Source organism: Carica papaya, chromosome 6 (assembly GCF_054855325.1).
Source record: "Carica papaya isolate Zhongbai chromosome 6, ASM5485532v1, whole genome shotgun sequence".
NCBI classification, from domain to species: Eukaryota; Viridiplantae; Streptophyta; class Magnoliopsida; order Brassicales; family Caricaceae; genus Carica; species Carica papaya.
Window position 1 is genome coordinate 31,075,191 of NC_142314.1, and position 16,513 is coordinate 31,091,703.

Below are 16,513 nucleotides of genomic sequence, written 5' to 3' on the forward strand. Positions count from 1 at the left end.
GAAGGAGAAATGATTCCGTACGTCCCTTCTTATCGTATGAGTAACTTTTTATGTTTGACGATCTGATCTATATCCTTTTTCGAGTGACGTGGACGAATCAAGATGAGGAGTCCATGGAACGGTGTGGTCAAGCGATGTGTCTGATGAATCGACCGTTGTTTGTCGTTTTATTTTTAAATTTTTGAAAACATTAATTATTGAAAATAAAAATTATGTTTAATAATAATAATAATAATACTAAAAATGTGACATGATTTTCAAACTCGAGCCGGATTTTCACAAATATTTTTTAAAATTTAATTTTGTTTCCAACAATTACGTTTTGGTGTATAAAACATATATAAATATGAATAACTACAAACTTAAATACTTTCTTTTAATCTATTTTCGAAATTAATATAAATTTAAAAAGCTAAACATATTGTCCAATTTTTTTTTTTAAAAGGTCAATATATTCATTCCTCCCAAGAACAATTATGCTTTTTTTTTTATAAAAAAAAAACAGTTTTTTATATTTTTTTTAAAGAATTCATTTAAAATAAATTTTAATTTTTTAATAATTATTTTTTAATAATAACCCTATAATTTAGTTAAAATTCAATTCGTTTAAATATTATTAAAAAAACTATTATTTTTTTTAAAAGAATTCGAACTCAATCATCAATTTCATTATAAAAATATCATTTCATTCAAAATATATGTTTTTACTATTTTTAAGTTTACGTTTATTTCAATTAAAAATTAACCTCATAAGTCATAAGAAATTTGAAACATCAAAATTAACAAAATTTGAAATAATTGTTCTAATTTCACATACAATTTGATGTAGAATTACATCTATCATTTATCAACTATCATTTTCTAATTCATGTTGCCTTCTAGTTGAGCCGAGTATACAATAATACATTTGCAGACGAATTCTACAAAATTAAAGTAAGAATCTCAGAAGACAATTCTGTAATCCCTGTTATTGGAACGCGCCGTTCAGTCAGCACATGTTCAATACTCTAATATAGATCTCATAATTTTGACTGCCTTGGATGATCTTCTTTAGCACCCCTGCCTCTCCCATCTGTGATGGTAGTGCTACCAAATGTTAATTGCAACTCCTGGGGAAGGAGTGTCTCCTTCCAAAACATTGCATTCGCGGTATCAGGAACAGCCTCGCAACGAAAATCACCAACAACAATAACCAATTATGATGAAGCCAATGAATTCAAAGAAAAAGAACGCGATACATATATACCTGAGATTTAACTTTTCACCATTTGCAGCTTTTGTAGAATCCCACCCTAAGCTTGCATCTTTTCTGACCAAAGTAACAAAGTCCTCCAACATGTTTCTCTTACTCCTTTGTTAATTTGTAGCCCTCAACTTTTCTTGTGCATAGAATAGTACAACCAGAGAAAAGGAGCATACAAAAAAACTTTAATTCTTTGTTTCCATCTCAAGTTAGAGCTTTCTCTGGCTCTGATCAGAGTGTTGCAACTCTGTCAATGTCCCAAACCACAGGGCTTAAAGCAGATGAGTTATTGCTCTGCCATAATTAAAATGCATGAGTCGAGAATTCACAATTATGCAACAATTCTCTGCAGAGCAGATGATAAAAGCCTTCTCCCAAAATGTAGTAACTCATAGGGTACCAGAAATTCATAATTATCAATGGACAGAGATGGCTTTTAGGAGTGAAGGGATCTTGGAAAATGGTTCGGTGGAGGGTTTGCCCATAAAGAGCGCAAGCAGCATAAACCTTTGAATCAATCTTTTTAATGTACTTGGTCAGTTTGAGAATTGATGTTCCATGAGAAGTTGCAAATATAAAAAATGCATTCTTCCCGTTCTAATTACTGGAGTACCAGAATATCTCTTCCACTTCAGAAATTTTAGTCGATTTGAAGGACCATGCCTAAGTATCACCAGAAACCCTTGCAGGAGCATTGTCCTTTCTTGAAATGATGGAAGCGACTTGAGTCCCTCAGTATGATTTCATGATCAATGATCATGGATATGTAAGTAATGGCAGTATGGCAGTCACCACAGACACGCAAGTTCTTGGTGATCCGGATGGGTGCTCCTGGAGGTGTTGTCAGGATGCCATAGGCAAGAGCTAACTTTTCACTATGTTCAGAAAGAAGATCCCCTTTCTCTTCATCATCCACATCATGAAGTGCAAAGCTTGTTTCTGGAACATATCCAATTTTCTTAATACGTTGAATCAAGTCAGAGAGGAGCTCATATATTTGTAAGGATTGTGGATGAGCTCTGTCACCTACGTAGAAGGTAGCAGTTCCTTTCTTTCCTTGGACCCAACTGCAACCGGGTCTCTTCTTGATCCCTGTATGTTTCATCAAAGACCTGATCCTGGCCACATCTTTCCAACGCCTGGCGTTTGCATAAATGTTTGAAAGCAATGTATATGATCCATCATTCTCTAAGTCCAATTCTTGCAATCGGTTAGCAGCATACTCACCAAGTTCAACATTTCCATGGATCCTGCAACCACTAAGTAGTGCCACCCACACAACAGCACTAGGCTCCACTGGCATGTCTTCAACAAGTTTTATTGCATCATTCAGCCGCCCAGCACGACCCAATAGGTCAACCATGCAAGCATAGTGTTCTGGCCCAGGAATAACACCAAAATCCTTGTTCATGCGGTTGAAGTAATCCATTCCTTGAGCAACCATACCCGAGTGGCTAAAAGCATAAAGCACAACAAGGAGTGTTACACCATCAGGCACAAAACCTACTGTCCTCATCTCATCAAAAACTCGGAGAGCTTCTTCTCCACGACCATGTATGCCATAACCTGTCATTAAAGATGTCCAAGACACAGCATTCCTCTGCTGCATCTTGTCAAACACAATTCTGGCAGTGTCAACATCACCCGATTTTCCATACATATCTATGAGGCAATTTTCTACAAACGGCATAACAGGTTCATATTGATGGCGTAATACATAAGCATGAATCTGTCTGCCAAACCTTAAAGAAGCCAAACGAGCACAAGCCATGAGGGCACATGATATTGTAAAAGCATTTGGCTTAACAGATTTATCTTGTTGAAACATCTGTGAGAAAAGTTCTAAGGCATCATTTGCTTCCCCATGTTGGGCATACCCACCGATCATTACAGTCCAAGTCACAACATTCCTGTCTTCAGGCCCAACTGAATCAAATATAGCACGAGCTATATGACCACTTCTGCACTTGGCATACATGTCAATTAAAGCATTAATCACCATAAGGTCTTCCCCTGGATCATTTCCAGGTAAGTTCAGAACTCCCTTAATTGCATAGCAATGAACTTCCTTGCCATGAAGCAATGCCCCTACAGCAGCACAACCTGAAAGAACCGAGACAAGAGTAACAACATTTGATTTGGACCCACTAAGCTGCATTTGCCTAAACACATCCAGTGCTTCATGCCCATGCCCTCTTTGAGCATAACCTGCTATCACTGCACTCCAAGTCACAACATTAAGCTCAAATTTCTTCTCATTCATCCTCTGAAATATTCGAAGAACATCATCAAATCTCCCAATCTGAGAATACCCAGTAACCATCGCATTCCAAGAGACAACATCCTTCACATTCATACACTCAAAAACCTTATCAGCCTCATCCATCATTCCACACTTTGCATACATGTCCACCAAGGCATTCCCCACAAAAACATCCTCAAACAACCCACTCCTAACTGCGAAACCATGCACCTGTTTCCCCCACATCCAGGCGCCCATAGATGCACACGCAGGAAGCGCATTAACTACACCAACAGCATCGGGGCTACTACCAAACTCATTAATCATTCTATCAAACATTATTATCGTACTTTCAGCATCTCCGTTCTGCACATACGCAGCCATGACTGAATTCCACGAAATAACATCCCAAACTCTACTCTCAAGCATTTCATCAAACACCTGGCGGGCATCATCCAGTGTCCCGCACCGGCCATACATAGCCACAAGTGCATTGCAAACGAAGACGTTAGAATCGAAGCCACCAGAACAAACAAGAGCGTGAAGCGACGCACCTCGACGAAACGAGGAGAGCTCACCACAGGCCTTAAGAACGAAGGGGAAAGTATAATGGTCAGGGCGCCAGGCAAGTTTCCGCATTTGAGAGAAGATGCGAAGAACCTGATGGAGGAACCCGAGGCGAATGGAATCGCGGATAAGGACGTTCCACCAGAAGACATCGGGAGGAGAAGGAGGAAGTTGTTGGAGAAGCGAGAGGGCGAGGTGAGGGGAGTGTAAGGAGAGGTAGGAGGCGACGAGGTGGGTGGTGAAGTGGTGAGTAAGGCCTCGGGTGAGGATTTGCTGGTGAACGAGTTTTGCTTGAAGAACAGTCTTGCATTGGCGAAGGAGAGTTAGGGTTACAGAAGGAGGAGCTGTAGAGAAGAAGAGTTTGGATTGAAATGGAAAGTGGTGGGATTTTGGGTTCAGGCATGCAAAGGAACGGCGCATGCTACGATTGATGTCTTGTAGACTGTAAGTTCCAGGGGATGCATTTGAAATAATTTGAATATGCAACAAATGATATCGTCGTAAATAAATAAAAAAAAATTATAAATTCTTAAAATATCTTATAAAATAAATTTAAATATAAATTATAATAAAAAAATATTTTTACGAAAGCACAGACAAAGACTTTATTTTTTTTCTCTTTTTCGATAGTAAATATTTATAAGAATAAATGTGAATCAAATCTATATTTGAATTGAAAGAGATTGTCAACAAATTCTTTTAAAATTGATTATTTATATTTGTGGTAGAGATATTTTAAAAATATCCGTAATCAAATAAACAGCTCTACAACTTAACGAGTCAGAGTTAAATTGCAAAATAAAAAGATTTGTACAAATTATACTTTTTGTCACCACTTTATAAAAAATTATTAAATATGAATATGTTAAATACTTCTTACTCAATCGATGAATGTGAAATAATATCTTTTTATTATATATTTTTTTACCACCATACAAAAAAGGTATTTTGTTGCAGATGAACATCGATAAAGAACTCCGAAACTAAATTAAACATTTATCGAATCAAACTGTCGTCATAATCGAATTACAAAATATGTTTATATATTTGTTGAGATATACCACCAAATATGTGAATGTATATTCAATTTTGTTTGTCAAATAATTGATTTGATTTGATTTATTAATAGAGCCAAATTCTAGGATCAGATAACTGATGATTTAATGACTTGGATCTAAATGAAATCATTACTATTCGTATCTTTTGAGTTGTTTAGTTTTCAAACAACTCTCTACATATACATTTTAAGTTGTTTTAATTGCCTATTTATTAATTTAATTGCATACACATCCTGTTGATCGGAAGCAAATAAGCTTCAAAGGAGGCTCTGCGAATGAACAAATTTAGAGAGAGAAAGTTGAGGAGAGAGAGGGCAGCAAAACAGAGCAAGCTAATGCAACTGCCTCTGTTTTACTGTTTTTAAAGAGGCGTGCACTTTCTTTGGAGAGAAGAAGTAATCTCTTCTTTTTTTATTTCAGCATACATATATAGAAATACAAATTTAAACAGATTATATCAACCAACCGATCAAATCAGATCGAACAAAAATCATGCATACACATCGCATGAAATTTTACGTATCCTTCCGTGAAACAACTTCACGGTGGATTTCTTTTTTTTTGAATTTAAACTCAACAGAAAAAATCATTAAATTTAACACTCCCCCTTAATGACTTTTTTCACCAATCCCCACATTTTCCCGCAATTCCTCAAATTTAGCTTTAGACAAGGCATTGGTTAGAATGTCTGCAAGCTGATCATCAGTGGAGCAATGTATCATATTTATTTCTTGATTCCTCTTAGCCTCACGTATAGCATGATACTTAACGTTGATGTGTTTAGTTCTCCTGTGCATTACAGGATTTTTTGCAATGGTAATTGCAGACTTGTTGTCTACATACAACACTGTAGGTGTTTGTTTGTCCAGCTTTACATCATTGAACACCTTCCTTAACCAAATTGCTTGGTTAGTTGTTGTAGCTGCGGCTACATACTCAGCCTCAGTTGTGGACTGGGCCACAGTATCCTGTTTCTTAGATGCCCATGAAAAAACACCGGAGCTTAGTTTGAACAAGTACCCAGTTGTGCTACATGCATCTTCTACGCTTCCTGCCCAATCACTGTCACTGTAGCCGACTAATCTCAAATCCACAGTGGAGTAAGTATGTATTTAACTTATCATACCAGGCTCGTGGAGCCTGTTTGAGGCCGTACAGGGCCTTGTGAAGAAGATAGACGTGTCTCTCTTTTCCAGGTTGAATGAACCCCGGTGGCTGCTCAATATAAATTTCTTCATTCACCTTGCCATTCAAAAAGGTCGATTTCACATCCAAATGCATCACACTCCAACTAAACTAAGTTGCCATGGCCAGAATGAGTCTAATTGTTTCATATCTGGCCATAGGAGCAAAGGTCTCTGTGTATTCGATTCCTGGAAGCTGGCAGTACCCTTTTGCCACAAGCTGTGCCTTGTGCTTGTTTGTTGTCCCGTCCAGATTGAGTTTCACTTTGAACACCCACTTTACTCCAATAGATTTTTTGTTTGTACTTGATTTTACCAGAGACCAAGTATTATTTTTGTCGATCATCCTGATTTCCTCTTCCATGGCAAGTCCCCACTCTTGTTGCTGAAGTGCTTCCTCAACAGAGGAAGGTTCTTTTAAGGCAAAGCTGCACCTCTCATAGATGTCAGTTAGACTTTTCATTTTTATTCTCTCTTCTGCTTCACCTTCTTCATCTTCTTCATCATTTTGAGTTGGGTTTGATACTGTCATTGATTTCTTTCCTTCTTCAATTGTGATACAGTCTTATTCGACTTTCTGCTTCTCCCAATTCCATTAGCTGTTTTCGTTCACTACTACATTTCTTCGAATCATAAGCTTGTTGGTTTTCAGGTTTAGAATTCGATATGCTTTTGCTTCAGTACTGTAACCCAAAAATACTCCCAATTTAGCCTTCATTTCTAGCTTGGATCTCCTGTCATCCGAGATATGGCAGTAGCACACGGATCCAAACACTTTTAGATACTTAGTTGATGGTTTGATGCCACTCCAGGCCTCCGCCGGTGTCATCTGCTTTACAGCCTTTGTAGGCAGTATGTTGAGCAGGAACACAGCAGTGTTCACTGCCTCAGCCCACAAGGCTTTAGGCAGGTGCTTGTCAGCAAGCATGCTTCTTGCCATTTCCACAATGGTTCTGTTCTTCCTCTCCGAGACACCATTCTATTGAGGAGAATATAGTGTCGTGAGCTGCCTTTTGATCCCATTCTCATAACAGAAATCATTGAATTGGCTGGAATTGAATTCAAGCCTATTATCCGTCCTTAGGCACCTCAGTACACTGCCACTTTCCTTCTCTACAATAGCCTTGAACTTCTTGAATTCACAAAAAATTTGAGCTTTATTCTGCAGGAAACAAACCCAAATCATCCTGGAAAAATTATCTATGAACAACCCAAAATACCTGCAACAACTCATGGAGTTTTCTGTCATTGGACCACAAATGTCAGAATGGATAAGTGCTAGCTTCTCTTTTACTCTCTAATCTGCTTGCGAAGGAAATGAATTTCTTGCCAATTTCCCCATCTGACATGCACCACAGACTCTCCCAGTGACTGCAATATTTGGGAAGTCCTTGATTAGGCCTCTCTTCTGCAGTTGTTGTAGCCCAGCCGTATGAAAATGCCCAAGGCGCCTGTGCCAAATCTCACCTTCAGTTACAGAGGCAACATTGGCCCTCTCAACTACTTCTCTGAGTTTCAAGGAGTAGACTTGATTCTTCTTTTGGATGAAAGCAATCAAGCGATCCTCAAGATCATATATCCTGCAGCAGTTATCCTTGAATCCGACCGAGTAGCCTCGATCAGTCATCTGATTCACACTCAGTAGATTCTGTGAGAGGGTAGGAACAAAATTTACATCAGTGATAAGCTTCCTGCCTTCCTTGGTTTCAATGGCTATGTTGCCTTTGTCCTTGATGGTTTCCAGCATACCATTCCCAAGTTGGACCTGGCCTGTGATTGTTCTGTCAAGTGATACAAATAAGCTCTCATCCTTGCACATGTGGGAGGTACATCCACTGTCCACCACCCAAAGAGTATCATCCTCCACTGGCAGCTTACTTAGTGCATCAAGAATTGTGTCATTTTGTTCACAGGACACCTTGGTGACATTGGCTTGTTGTTGTTCCTGCTTTGGCTGTGATCCTTCCAGCTTCTGTTTCTATCTACAGAATTTCTCATTGTGGCCAAGCCTTTTGCAAAAATTGCACCGAACGGTTTTCTTTCCCTTGTACCAGCACTCATTCTCAGAATGATTTGTTAAAGAACAGATATTACATTGAGAATATTTTCTTTGTTTACTGGAATTCTGGTTTCCAGTTTGATTCCATCCACTCCTTCTTCCTTGATTCTGTGTTGAAGAGCTGCCTTTGATCTGAGTTGAAATTAAGGCTCCCTCAGTATGTTGTCGAACATGTATATTTACACATTGCTCACTGGATTGAAGCTTGTTTATCAGCTCAGCCGAGGAGATAGACTCTATGTCTGCTAGCTCCTCCAAGGTTGAGATTTTAGACTCGAATTTGGGAGGCAAGCTGATAAGAATCTGCTCTACTACCCTTGATTCTGGAAAGTCCTCCCCAAGCAGTCTCATTTTGTTTACCACATCCGAGAGTTTGGATGCATAATCTTTCACTGATTCATTTTCTTGCATTCTGAGTAATGCAAACTCACTCTTTAGTTTCAAGATTTTTACCTTCCTGCTTCTGACTCCCCCATCGAACTCTTCCTTAAGTTTCTCCCAAGCAGCATTTGGTGATTCGAAGTTCATAATCCTTGAAAATACCCTATCTGAAACTGCCGAGAAAAGGCAAGCAATTGCCTTTGGTTTCTTGGCTTTATCTTCCTCGTGCCTTCTGATTTGGTTTATAGTGGCAGTGTCCCCTGGTGGAGGAGGATCACTGTTATCCAGAATAACATCCCATAGACTTAAGGCTTTCAGATGGGCTCTCATTTTGATTGCCCATACATGGTAGTTTTCTCCATTGAAGTGTGGAGGGGGTGTTGTTCCAGTGGATGTCATTGGATTTTTTGAGGGTATATTGGTTTACCGGTCCCTTAAGATAACGGTTCTGATACCACTTGTTGATCGGAAGCGAATAAGCTTCAAAGGAGGCTCTGTGAATGAGAAAATTTAGAGAGAGAAAGTTGAGGAGAGAGATGGCAGCAAAACAGAGCAAGCTAATGCAACTGCTTCTGTTTTGCTGTTTTTGAAGAGGTGTGCACTTTTTTTGGAGAGAAAAAGTAATCTCTTCTTTTTTTATTTCAGCATATATATATAGAAATACAAATTTAAACAAATTATATCAACCAACCGATCAAATCAGATCGACCGAAAATCATGCATACACATCGCATGAAATTTTACGTATCCTTCCGTGAAACAACTTTATGGTGGATTTTTTTTTTTTTTGAATTTAAACTCAACAGAAAAAATCATTAAATTTAACACATCCCATGTTTTTCATTTATATTGTACGCTGTTTGATTTAGTTATAATTTTAAATTGCATTGATACACACACACACACACACATATATATAATATTGATGGTGTGGTTTTGCCTTTAATTATATTCTTATTTTACTTGTTTTGAATCAAACTTGCATGCTTTTGTTAGGAATCGGGTGCCAGAAACCCCAAAACACAGAAAGGAAGAAGAAAGATGCACTGAGGAGGAGGTGGTACCGGCTGCAGAGTGTAAAAAAACCGGAAGTAGGGAGAGGAAAATGGAGCTGACCACACCGGATCACGCTCCACGTGTACTTCCACCTGGAATTGATCCGGGCCACGTGGCAAAATAAGAGGGAGAAAAAACAACACGTGTCACAAATCAGAGGTAGGGAGTTGAAAAGAAATCGGTTATTGAACGCGATGAACCGGCCAAAAGCGTTTCGGACTTTCTCCTTCCAACCAACGCGTCCCTCTCCGAACAGACTAACTTTTCTACATCATTCCAGCATCAATGGCGACGATTGGAAGAGATTTTCATGTACCATTTGGTTGTATATAATAGAAGATTATCAAACCCATTGAAGCCCTTTACAACTCAGTGAATTTCTCCCATTACACACTTCCCTCGTATGTATAGAGATAAAAAGGTTCTACAGAGCAACCATTTCCATAAAAAATGAAATTATTAAAAGAACGAAGGAAACAACACTATCATACAGAGGGTGTAATGTCCGACTGGCATCTATCGACTAATGTCCGGTAAGTTCAACATTTCAAATGATACAATGCTGTAATATCACAAACGAAGTCCTGTATGGTCATCATTTGAAATAAATACCAACTCAAAAAGAGAACAACGACATGGACAAGTATAACCCTGAAATCTTACAAAAGGTTAAACAATCTCACAAGCTAGCGGATAAAACCTTGAGCAGATGAGGACCTGGAAGGTTGTGAATTCCCGGGAGCTATTGGGGAATCAAACTCATCAAGCTGAGTATAACCTTGGGCTTGGTGTGTCTGACTCTCCTCAGCCAAAACTTTATCTTTTGTTTTCTGACCTACATCCTCAGCTACCTTGGCTACCTTATTGAATGCACCTGTAACCCATGATGCCCCTGTCAATATGTAACGGTTCTTCATGATTGCAGAGCCAGCATTACTGACTGTTTGCTCAGCAACTGCAAATGCAGTCTTGGTCTTCTCAGATACCTGGAATTTTTGGTCCATTTCCTTCATTTTGTCATTCACCAGGACTGTACCTGCACTAAGTTTCTCACTTAAACCTATCCTCTGGTCCAGAGAAGCGACTTTAGCACTAGCAGTTGAAGTAAACTGATGTTTCTCATCAAAGGCTTTTGCTTTGTTGAGTGCATCTTTGCCAAGAATAAATCCTCTTGCAAGCATGCTGCTTACTACCTCCTCTGCCCCCAGGACAACAGTTTCAACACGATCTGAACTACTGTTCTGTGTCACCTGGGAGATTAACCAAGTTACTTGTATTAAAAATCGTCCTTTAGTGAGTAATCTTACAGAAGAAAGCCTTAATTAATGATATTACAACATGTGTTGCTGAAGCACCAGCTGGCGGAAGGTAATCTTGCGCCAGCTCAATAGTAACAGACTGGTCAACTATAGTTGCTCCCTGGAAGAATATATCAGAACCATTAATTAGTAGAAAATAGTACAAGCTAAACAGAACTAGAATGAGCAATAAAACTACTAGTTTCCACTTTTCTTTTCTTTTTATTCAGTCTCTTCTCCAGTAAAGAACTTTACTTGCATTGAAAGAGCCATATAGTCAAGAGTGAAATTGACAAAGTTGTTCCAACAAAAGAAAAGGTGAAGGATAAAGCATGAAAGCATGTAGATATTTATCAGAGAGAAGAGAATTTGTAAGGGGCAGGATGCTTTTATTCCCACTTAGAACCAAACTAAGCAAGATTAATTAAGCTAAAACATTGACTGCAATTTCCCATGACATGCAATAGCCATTTCTTTTAGAGTATGCATATACAGTAGAGCGAATAAGAAGATAACTGTTAAGTATGGATTCCCTATCCCTAGGTTTGAGGACATGCTGGATATGTTAGTTGGTCCTAGTCGATATTCCAAGATAGATCCTCACGGTGGATGCCATCAGATTATGGTCAAACTTTTGACAAAAAGAAGACTGCCTTTAAAACCCAACACAAATTCGAAACTTCTTACTAGTTTATATGACGATATCTTGATTTATAGCAAGTCTAAAAGCGACCATTTGGATCATCTCAGGCAAGTCTTCATAACCATTAGGGGAGCTAAGCATAGGCATACCGTCTAGGTCGAGTTTCTTAACGCATAACTTCGTCCTCATGAACCATTTAGCTACTGAGAACAAAACTGCCAATGCATTTAGCAGGGTAGTTGCTGCATTAACAAGATGAGTCCCAAATCATAAGGATGAGTAACAAATGTATCCTGATTGGCATTATATACCACAATGTCAAGGTTGGTCATGGTAGATATTAGATAGATTTTGTCATACATGATGGATACTCGTTTGGAGCTACTACATTATGCATTCCACAAACTTCCCTTCAGGGATTTCCTTATTTGGGAGATCCAGGCAGGTGAGTCACAGAAGATACTTTTCACCAAAATGTATCTTAGCTTACTTGATGAACATATCTAGGTTTCCTCATCAGAGTTGAGTTCTTTTGAAGTAGGGGAGAATAATGCTAGACCATGTAAGTTATTTCAAAAGTATTTTCATAGAAATAGGAATTCTTCCTAGAGTATTACTAGCATAAAACTCACTAGTATAGAGTTATTATATTTTTAGCAAGAGTTTTATTTGGTAACTACTTCCTATTATGAACTCTAGATATATAACACCCCATGTAGTCACCCAATAAATAAATAAGTGCTTTATCACTATCAAGCAGACTGTTTAAAAATAAAAACTGTTAACTTTTCTCATTGAATAGAGTGTCTAACAACCTTGTAACTGCGGTTGTGACAAATTCTTGATTGTCGTTGTTAGTAATCCCTGTAATTGTGGATTGAATTTATCTCTTCCTAATTTTTTCTCTCTGTACCTATTCCGCCGTGTGACATCACATACCTTTTAAAAACTCCTCCAATTTTTGTCAGTTCGTTAGGATTTTCTCTCATGTTTAGCCCTATTGACACCCTCTCCTACATGTTCATGCCATTTTCCTTCATTTGCTTTTACCAACTAAAAAAATGAAAATTCATCATTTCAAGTAAATATTCTTTCACGTGTACACTGAAAGAAATAGCCTATAAGAAAGGCCAAGGGTGATGCAACCCAAGCACAAAATGTCTATAGAAGAGAAACAAAAAAGAGAAGAAATTTGCCACCAATGTTAGATGAAATAGTTCTAATGCACTACTGAAACATAATTTCAGGATCATCAATCATAATGCATATGATAACCAAAGAATGATTGTAGGCAAAACTGAAGTTATATCAGAAATAAAATAAACAAAAAGTAAGAAACAAAGATCATTTAGCATCAAGATATGAACGCACTGAAAGTAGCACAGCAGTCTCAGCTCCTTGTGGTTCTTTGAAGGTAACATAAGCAATTTGTGACCGTTCATTCTCACTGACAATAATAGAACAGAGGAAATAAAGGTTTAGTATCCATAAAAAGAAGAATATTTAGCGAAGAAACTAACCATTTCCCATGGAAATAAAAGGCTTTAAATTTCAAAACTACAGCATTTTTCTTCACCTTCTGCGACATAAGAAGAATAGATGAAGATAGAAGGCAAACTAGTACACAAATATGTAAAGTTAACCAACCTATGTATTTCTACATATTCAATTTCACCAGAGAAGGAGAAGAACTCCTTTATATCTTGCTCAGATGCACCTAAGGAGAGATTGCAGACTTTCACTGTTCTTATCTGTCGTAACAAAGAGAAAACAATTAGAGACCAAAACATCATCCAGATTCATCTACCACATATTTAAATCAAGTTACCAAGGGTACATATATAAAAAATTCCTTTTTGGGAAAAAAAGTGAAATATATTAAAAAGAAAGGAGTGCCACGACAAATAAAAGAGAACAAGAGAGAAACATAGGTGATAAAAGAAAGTTCCAAAATCTCTTTGCAAAATAGCCAACGGAACAACCAAAAAGAGACCATTCACCTTAACCTAAAGAGACATCAAGAAAACAAATCCATCTCTAAACAATGCTGGGTTTGGAAACTGTCTTCAATGACTCTAACATTTCACTAAACCACAAAAACCCAACAAAACTAGTCCTTGCTTTAAGCGTTTTCTGCTGTGTTTTCTCACCAAAGCCACAAAGAGAAGAGAAAATAAAACCTTTAAAGGAAGAAAGGCAAAACCGTCTCGCACCAATGGTGTAAAAAAGCTAACCCAAAGCCTCAAAGCCATAGATTTTGTTATACATATAAAAGAAAAAAGAAACTTTATTGAAGAGAAAGAGAATGTACAAAGTAGGAGAGTTTAAGATATCCTTCATCCCAAAACAATAAACAAGAAGAACAAAAACTAACATAGAACACCTTAAGACAAAATAGAAATCTAGTTCCTAACCCCTTGAAAAATTGTGGGCCTTAGCCTCAAGCAATGATATGCATTTGAAGTCACACATGAAGATACTGGCATTCTTTTCCAACCAGATGACCCATAAACCAGCCAAAAGATAGGCCAAGGCATTGGTACCATTTGTTTGGGCTCAACTTATAGTCTTTAACTGCTTATATTGGTGCTTTTATTGTAGTATAACTAACCATTTTTTTCTTAAAAAAATAATACAAGAACTTAACTGAAGAGAACGAGAAGGTATAAAAGATGAGCAAATAAGACATTCTCTAACTATGAAAAGATAGAGCCCAGGAAAAAAAAATTGAAAGCCTTAAGACAAGATAGAGATCCAATAAAGGCATCCCCTTAAAGAACCTGCAGGCTTTAGTCCAAAGGGAAGCAAAGAAGATCATCCTTTCCGAAACCGTTTGAGGTGGTTGAAAACACAGCCAAAGATTCTCCCATTTTTTTCCTACTAAATGACCCAGAATCCACGAAAAAAAAAAGGCTTGTCTCCGCAACACCTCATGCTCTATGGTCATTTCTATACTAATTAATAATAGTCGGGATATAATAATTTGGTTCAATTTAACATAAATTAAATAGACATAATCTGGTGTTTGGTTCAGCTGGAGACTAAATTGAGTGTAAGATTGGGATACAGTAATTTGATTCAATTTAACATAAATTAAATAGAGATAATCTTGTGTTTGGTTCAGCTGGAGACTGAATTGAGTATAAGCAAAGAAGAGAAGCTTGAAAAGGCTTAAACGAACAAAGCCAAAAAGCAGCATCCAAGTGTCTCAACCAAACCCCTAATAACCAGATCCTCAATATTAATGCAGCTAAGATATTCTTACTAAGTTTAGTACATAACATCCATATAATCTCATACACTTACAGAATGGGAAGCACATTATAAAACATATTACTATCTTAGGCCAGCAAAAGGATAGATTCATCGATGAACTAGATATAGAGATCTCAATCTCATCCTCCCTCACACTTAACTCTCTGAATAAACTTTTCTTAGAACCGCAAGTTTCCATTACAGCCACACCACCAAAGGGAACAGAGAGAGATGATTCCCTCGACTAAACCCCACTACCCTTAACTCCACATCTTAGGTTCAAGATTAACATGAAAGCAAAAGAAATTTAGGAGAGACAACCTCTAATCCCCATCCTCCAACAATTGCAAAATCTTTTCTCTTCATAACCTTATCCAAAAGGGCCAATTAACCTTATCATACGTCTTCTTAAAATCCAATTTAAACACCACACCCTTACATCTTTTAACATCCTCAATCACTTCATTAGCAACAAAAGAAGGCACAGAAAATTGTAAACACCACATAAAAGCACTTCGATTTATCAAGACAATACCGCGTAACACCTACCTTCAACGTCAAAGATAAGACCTTGACAATACTTTTGAAAATTTCAGTACCATGCAGTGACACCTTCGCATCTTAGGTTACAAGGAACCAAAAAAACTCAAGAGCGAAACAGGAGACAATCAAACAAATATTTGCTCGTCACTTCACATGAAATAAAATTACTAACACAAAACAAAGACCAATCAGATTCAACAGAAATGAGAAACCAAAACCAATACGCAAACACAAAGGTGGCTATGTATCTACACATACATCCGATTAACAAACATAGCACATCATCTACCAGATGTATGAAAATTATACAAAATAAAAATAAATTATTTTGTACGGATCACAGGAAAGAAGAGTATAATTTATCAACTGAATCAAATATTATTAACACTTCTATCCATCCAAACGTTGGGAAACACATTCATATAAGGCATCGAATTTTCCGCTCCTCTCCTATTCTAGGCATTCTCGTTAGTCAACCAGACCAGGAAAAACGAAACAATAGGGAAGATTCCTTAATAAACATTTTCCTAGATCAGAAAATGAAGTTCTAGTAACAGAGAAACAACTGATGAATCGAATCCCTTTTCTTCAAGCAGAGTAACAAAATGATCACGAAAATAAACTGCCAAAACAAATAAATAAGAAACAAAGAAATAGAAGTAGATAATCGGCACCAACCGCCATGGTATTTACGGAGAAAAGCACCAGTTCTCAGGTATCAGGCGCAAATTTCAGTGTAGATTTCTTAGCAATTCTGGAAATGGCCTCTCAAACGAGAGTTTTCTTCATCGCTAATTTCGTTTTCTCACTCCTTTTTTTTTTTTTTCTTTTTCTTCTCTCGTTTTTCATCCAATGTGATCTGCTGTGTCCGCGATGTCGGAAATGTATGCTACATAGAGATTGTACCTTTAGAAAAGTCTACGGGTACAATATGTAGAAGCATGATTTTGTAAGGTTGTAGGGAAAGGTTGAGTGTGGATGATC

The 16,513-nt window shown here is 37.6% G+C and overlaps 2 protein-coding genes across 3 annotated transcripts; both read right to left on the bottom strand.

Moving 5' to 3' along the window:
* Positions 1-779: 779 nt before the first annotated feature.
* LOC148253525 (Tetratricopeptide repeat (TPR)-like superfamily protein) lies at positions 780-4,536 on the bottom strand. Its single transcript, XM_088221946.1, has one exon. It carries the CDS (start codon positions 4,470-4,472, stop codon positions 1,914-1,916), a length of 2,559 nt encoding a protein of 852 aa, XP_088078072.1. The 5' UTR covers positions 4,473-4,536; the 3' UTR covers positions 780-1,913.
* A 5,692-nt stretch (positions 4,537-10,228) lies between these two features.
* BPA1 (binding partner of acd11 1) lies at positions 10,229-16,385 on the bottom strand. Of its 2 annotated transcripts, none has more exons than XM_022044006.2 (5): positions 16,208-16,385; positions 13,379-13,482; positions 13,103-13,178; positions 11,126-11,209; positions 10,229-11,040 (listed from the first exon to the last, which is right to left on the bottom strand). In XM_022044006.2, the coding sequence occupies exons 1-5, from the start codon at positions 16,211-16,213 to the stop codon at positions 10,477-10,479; spliced, it is 834 nt and encodes a 277-aa protein (XP_021899698.1). In that variant the 5' UTR covers positions 16,214-16,385; the 3' UTR covers positions 10,229-10,476. The 2 variants fall into 2 exon arrangements, with proteins under 2 accessions (XP_021899698.1, XP_021899699.1); XM_022044007.2 differs by having other exon boundaries at positions 11,129-11,209; positions 16,208-16,348.
* Positions 16,386-16,513: the final 128 nt, after the last annotated feature.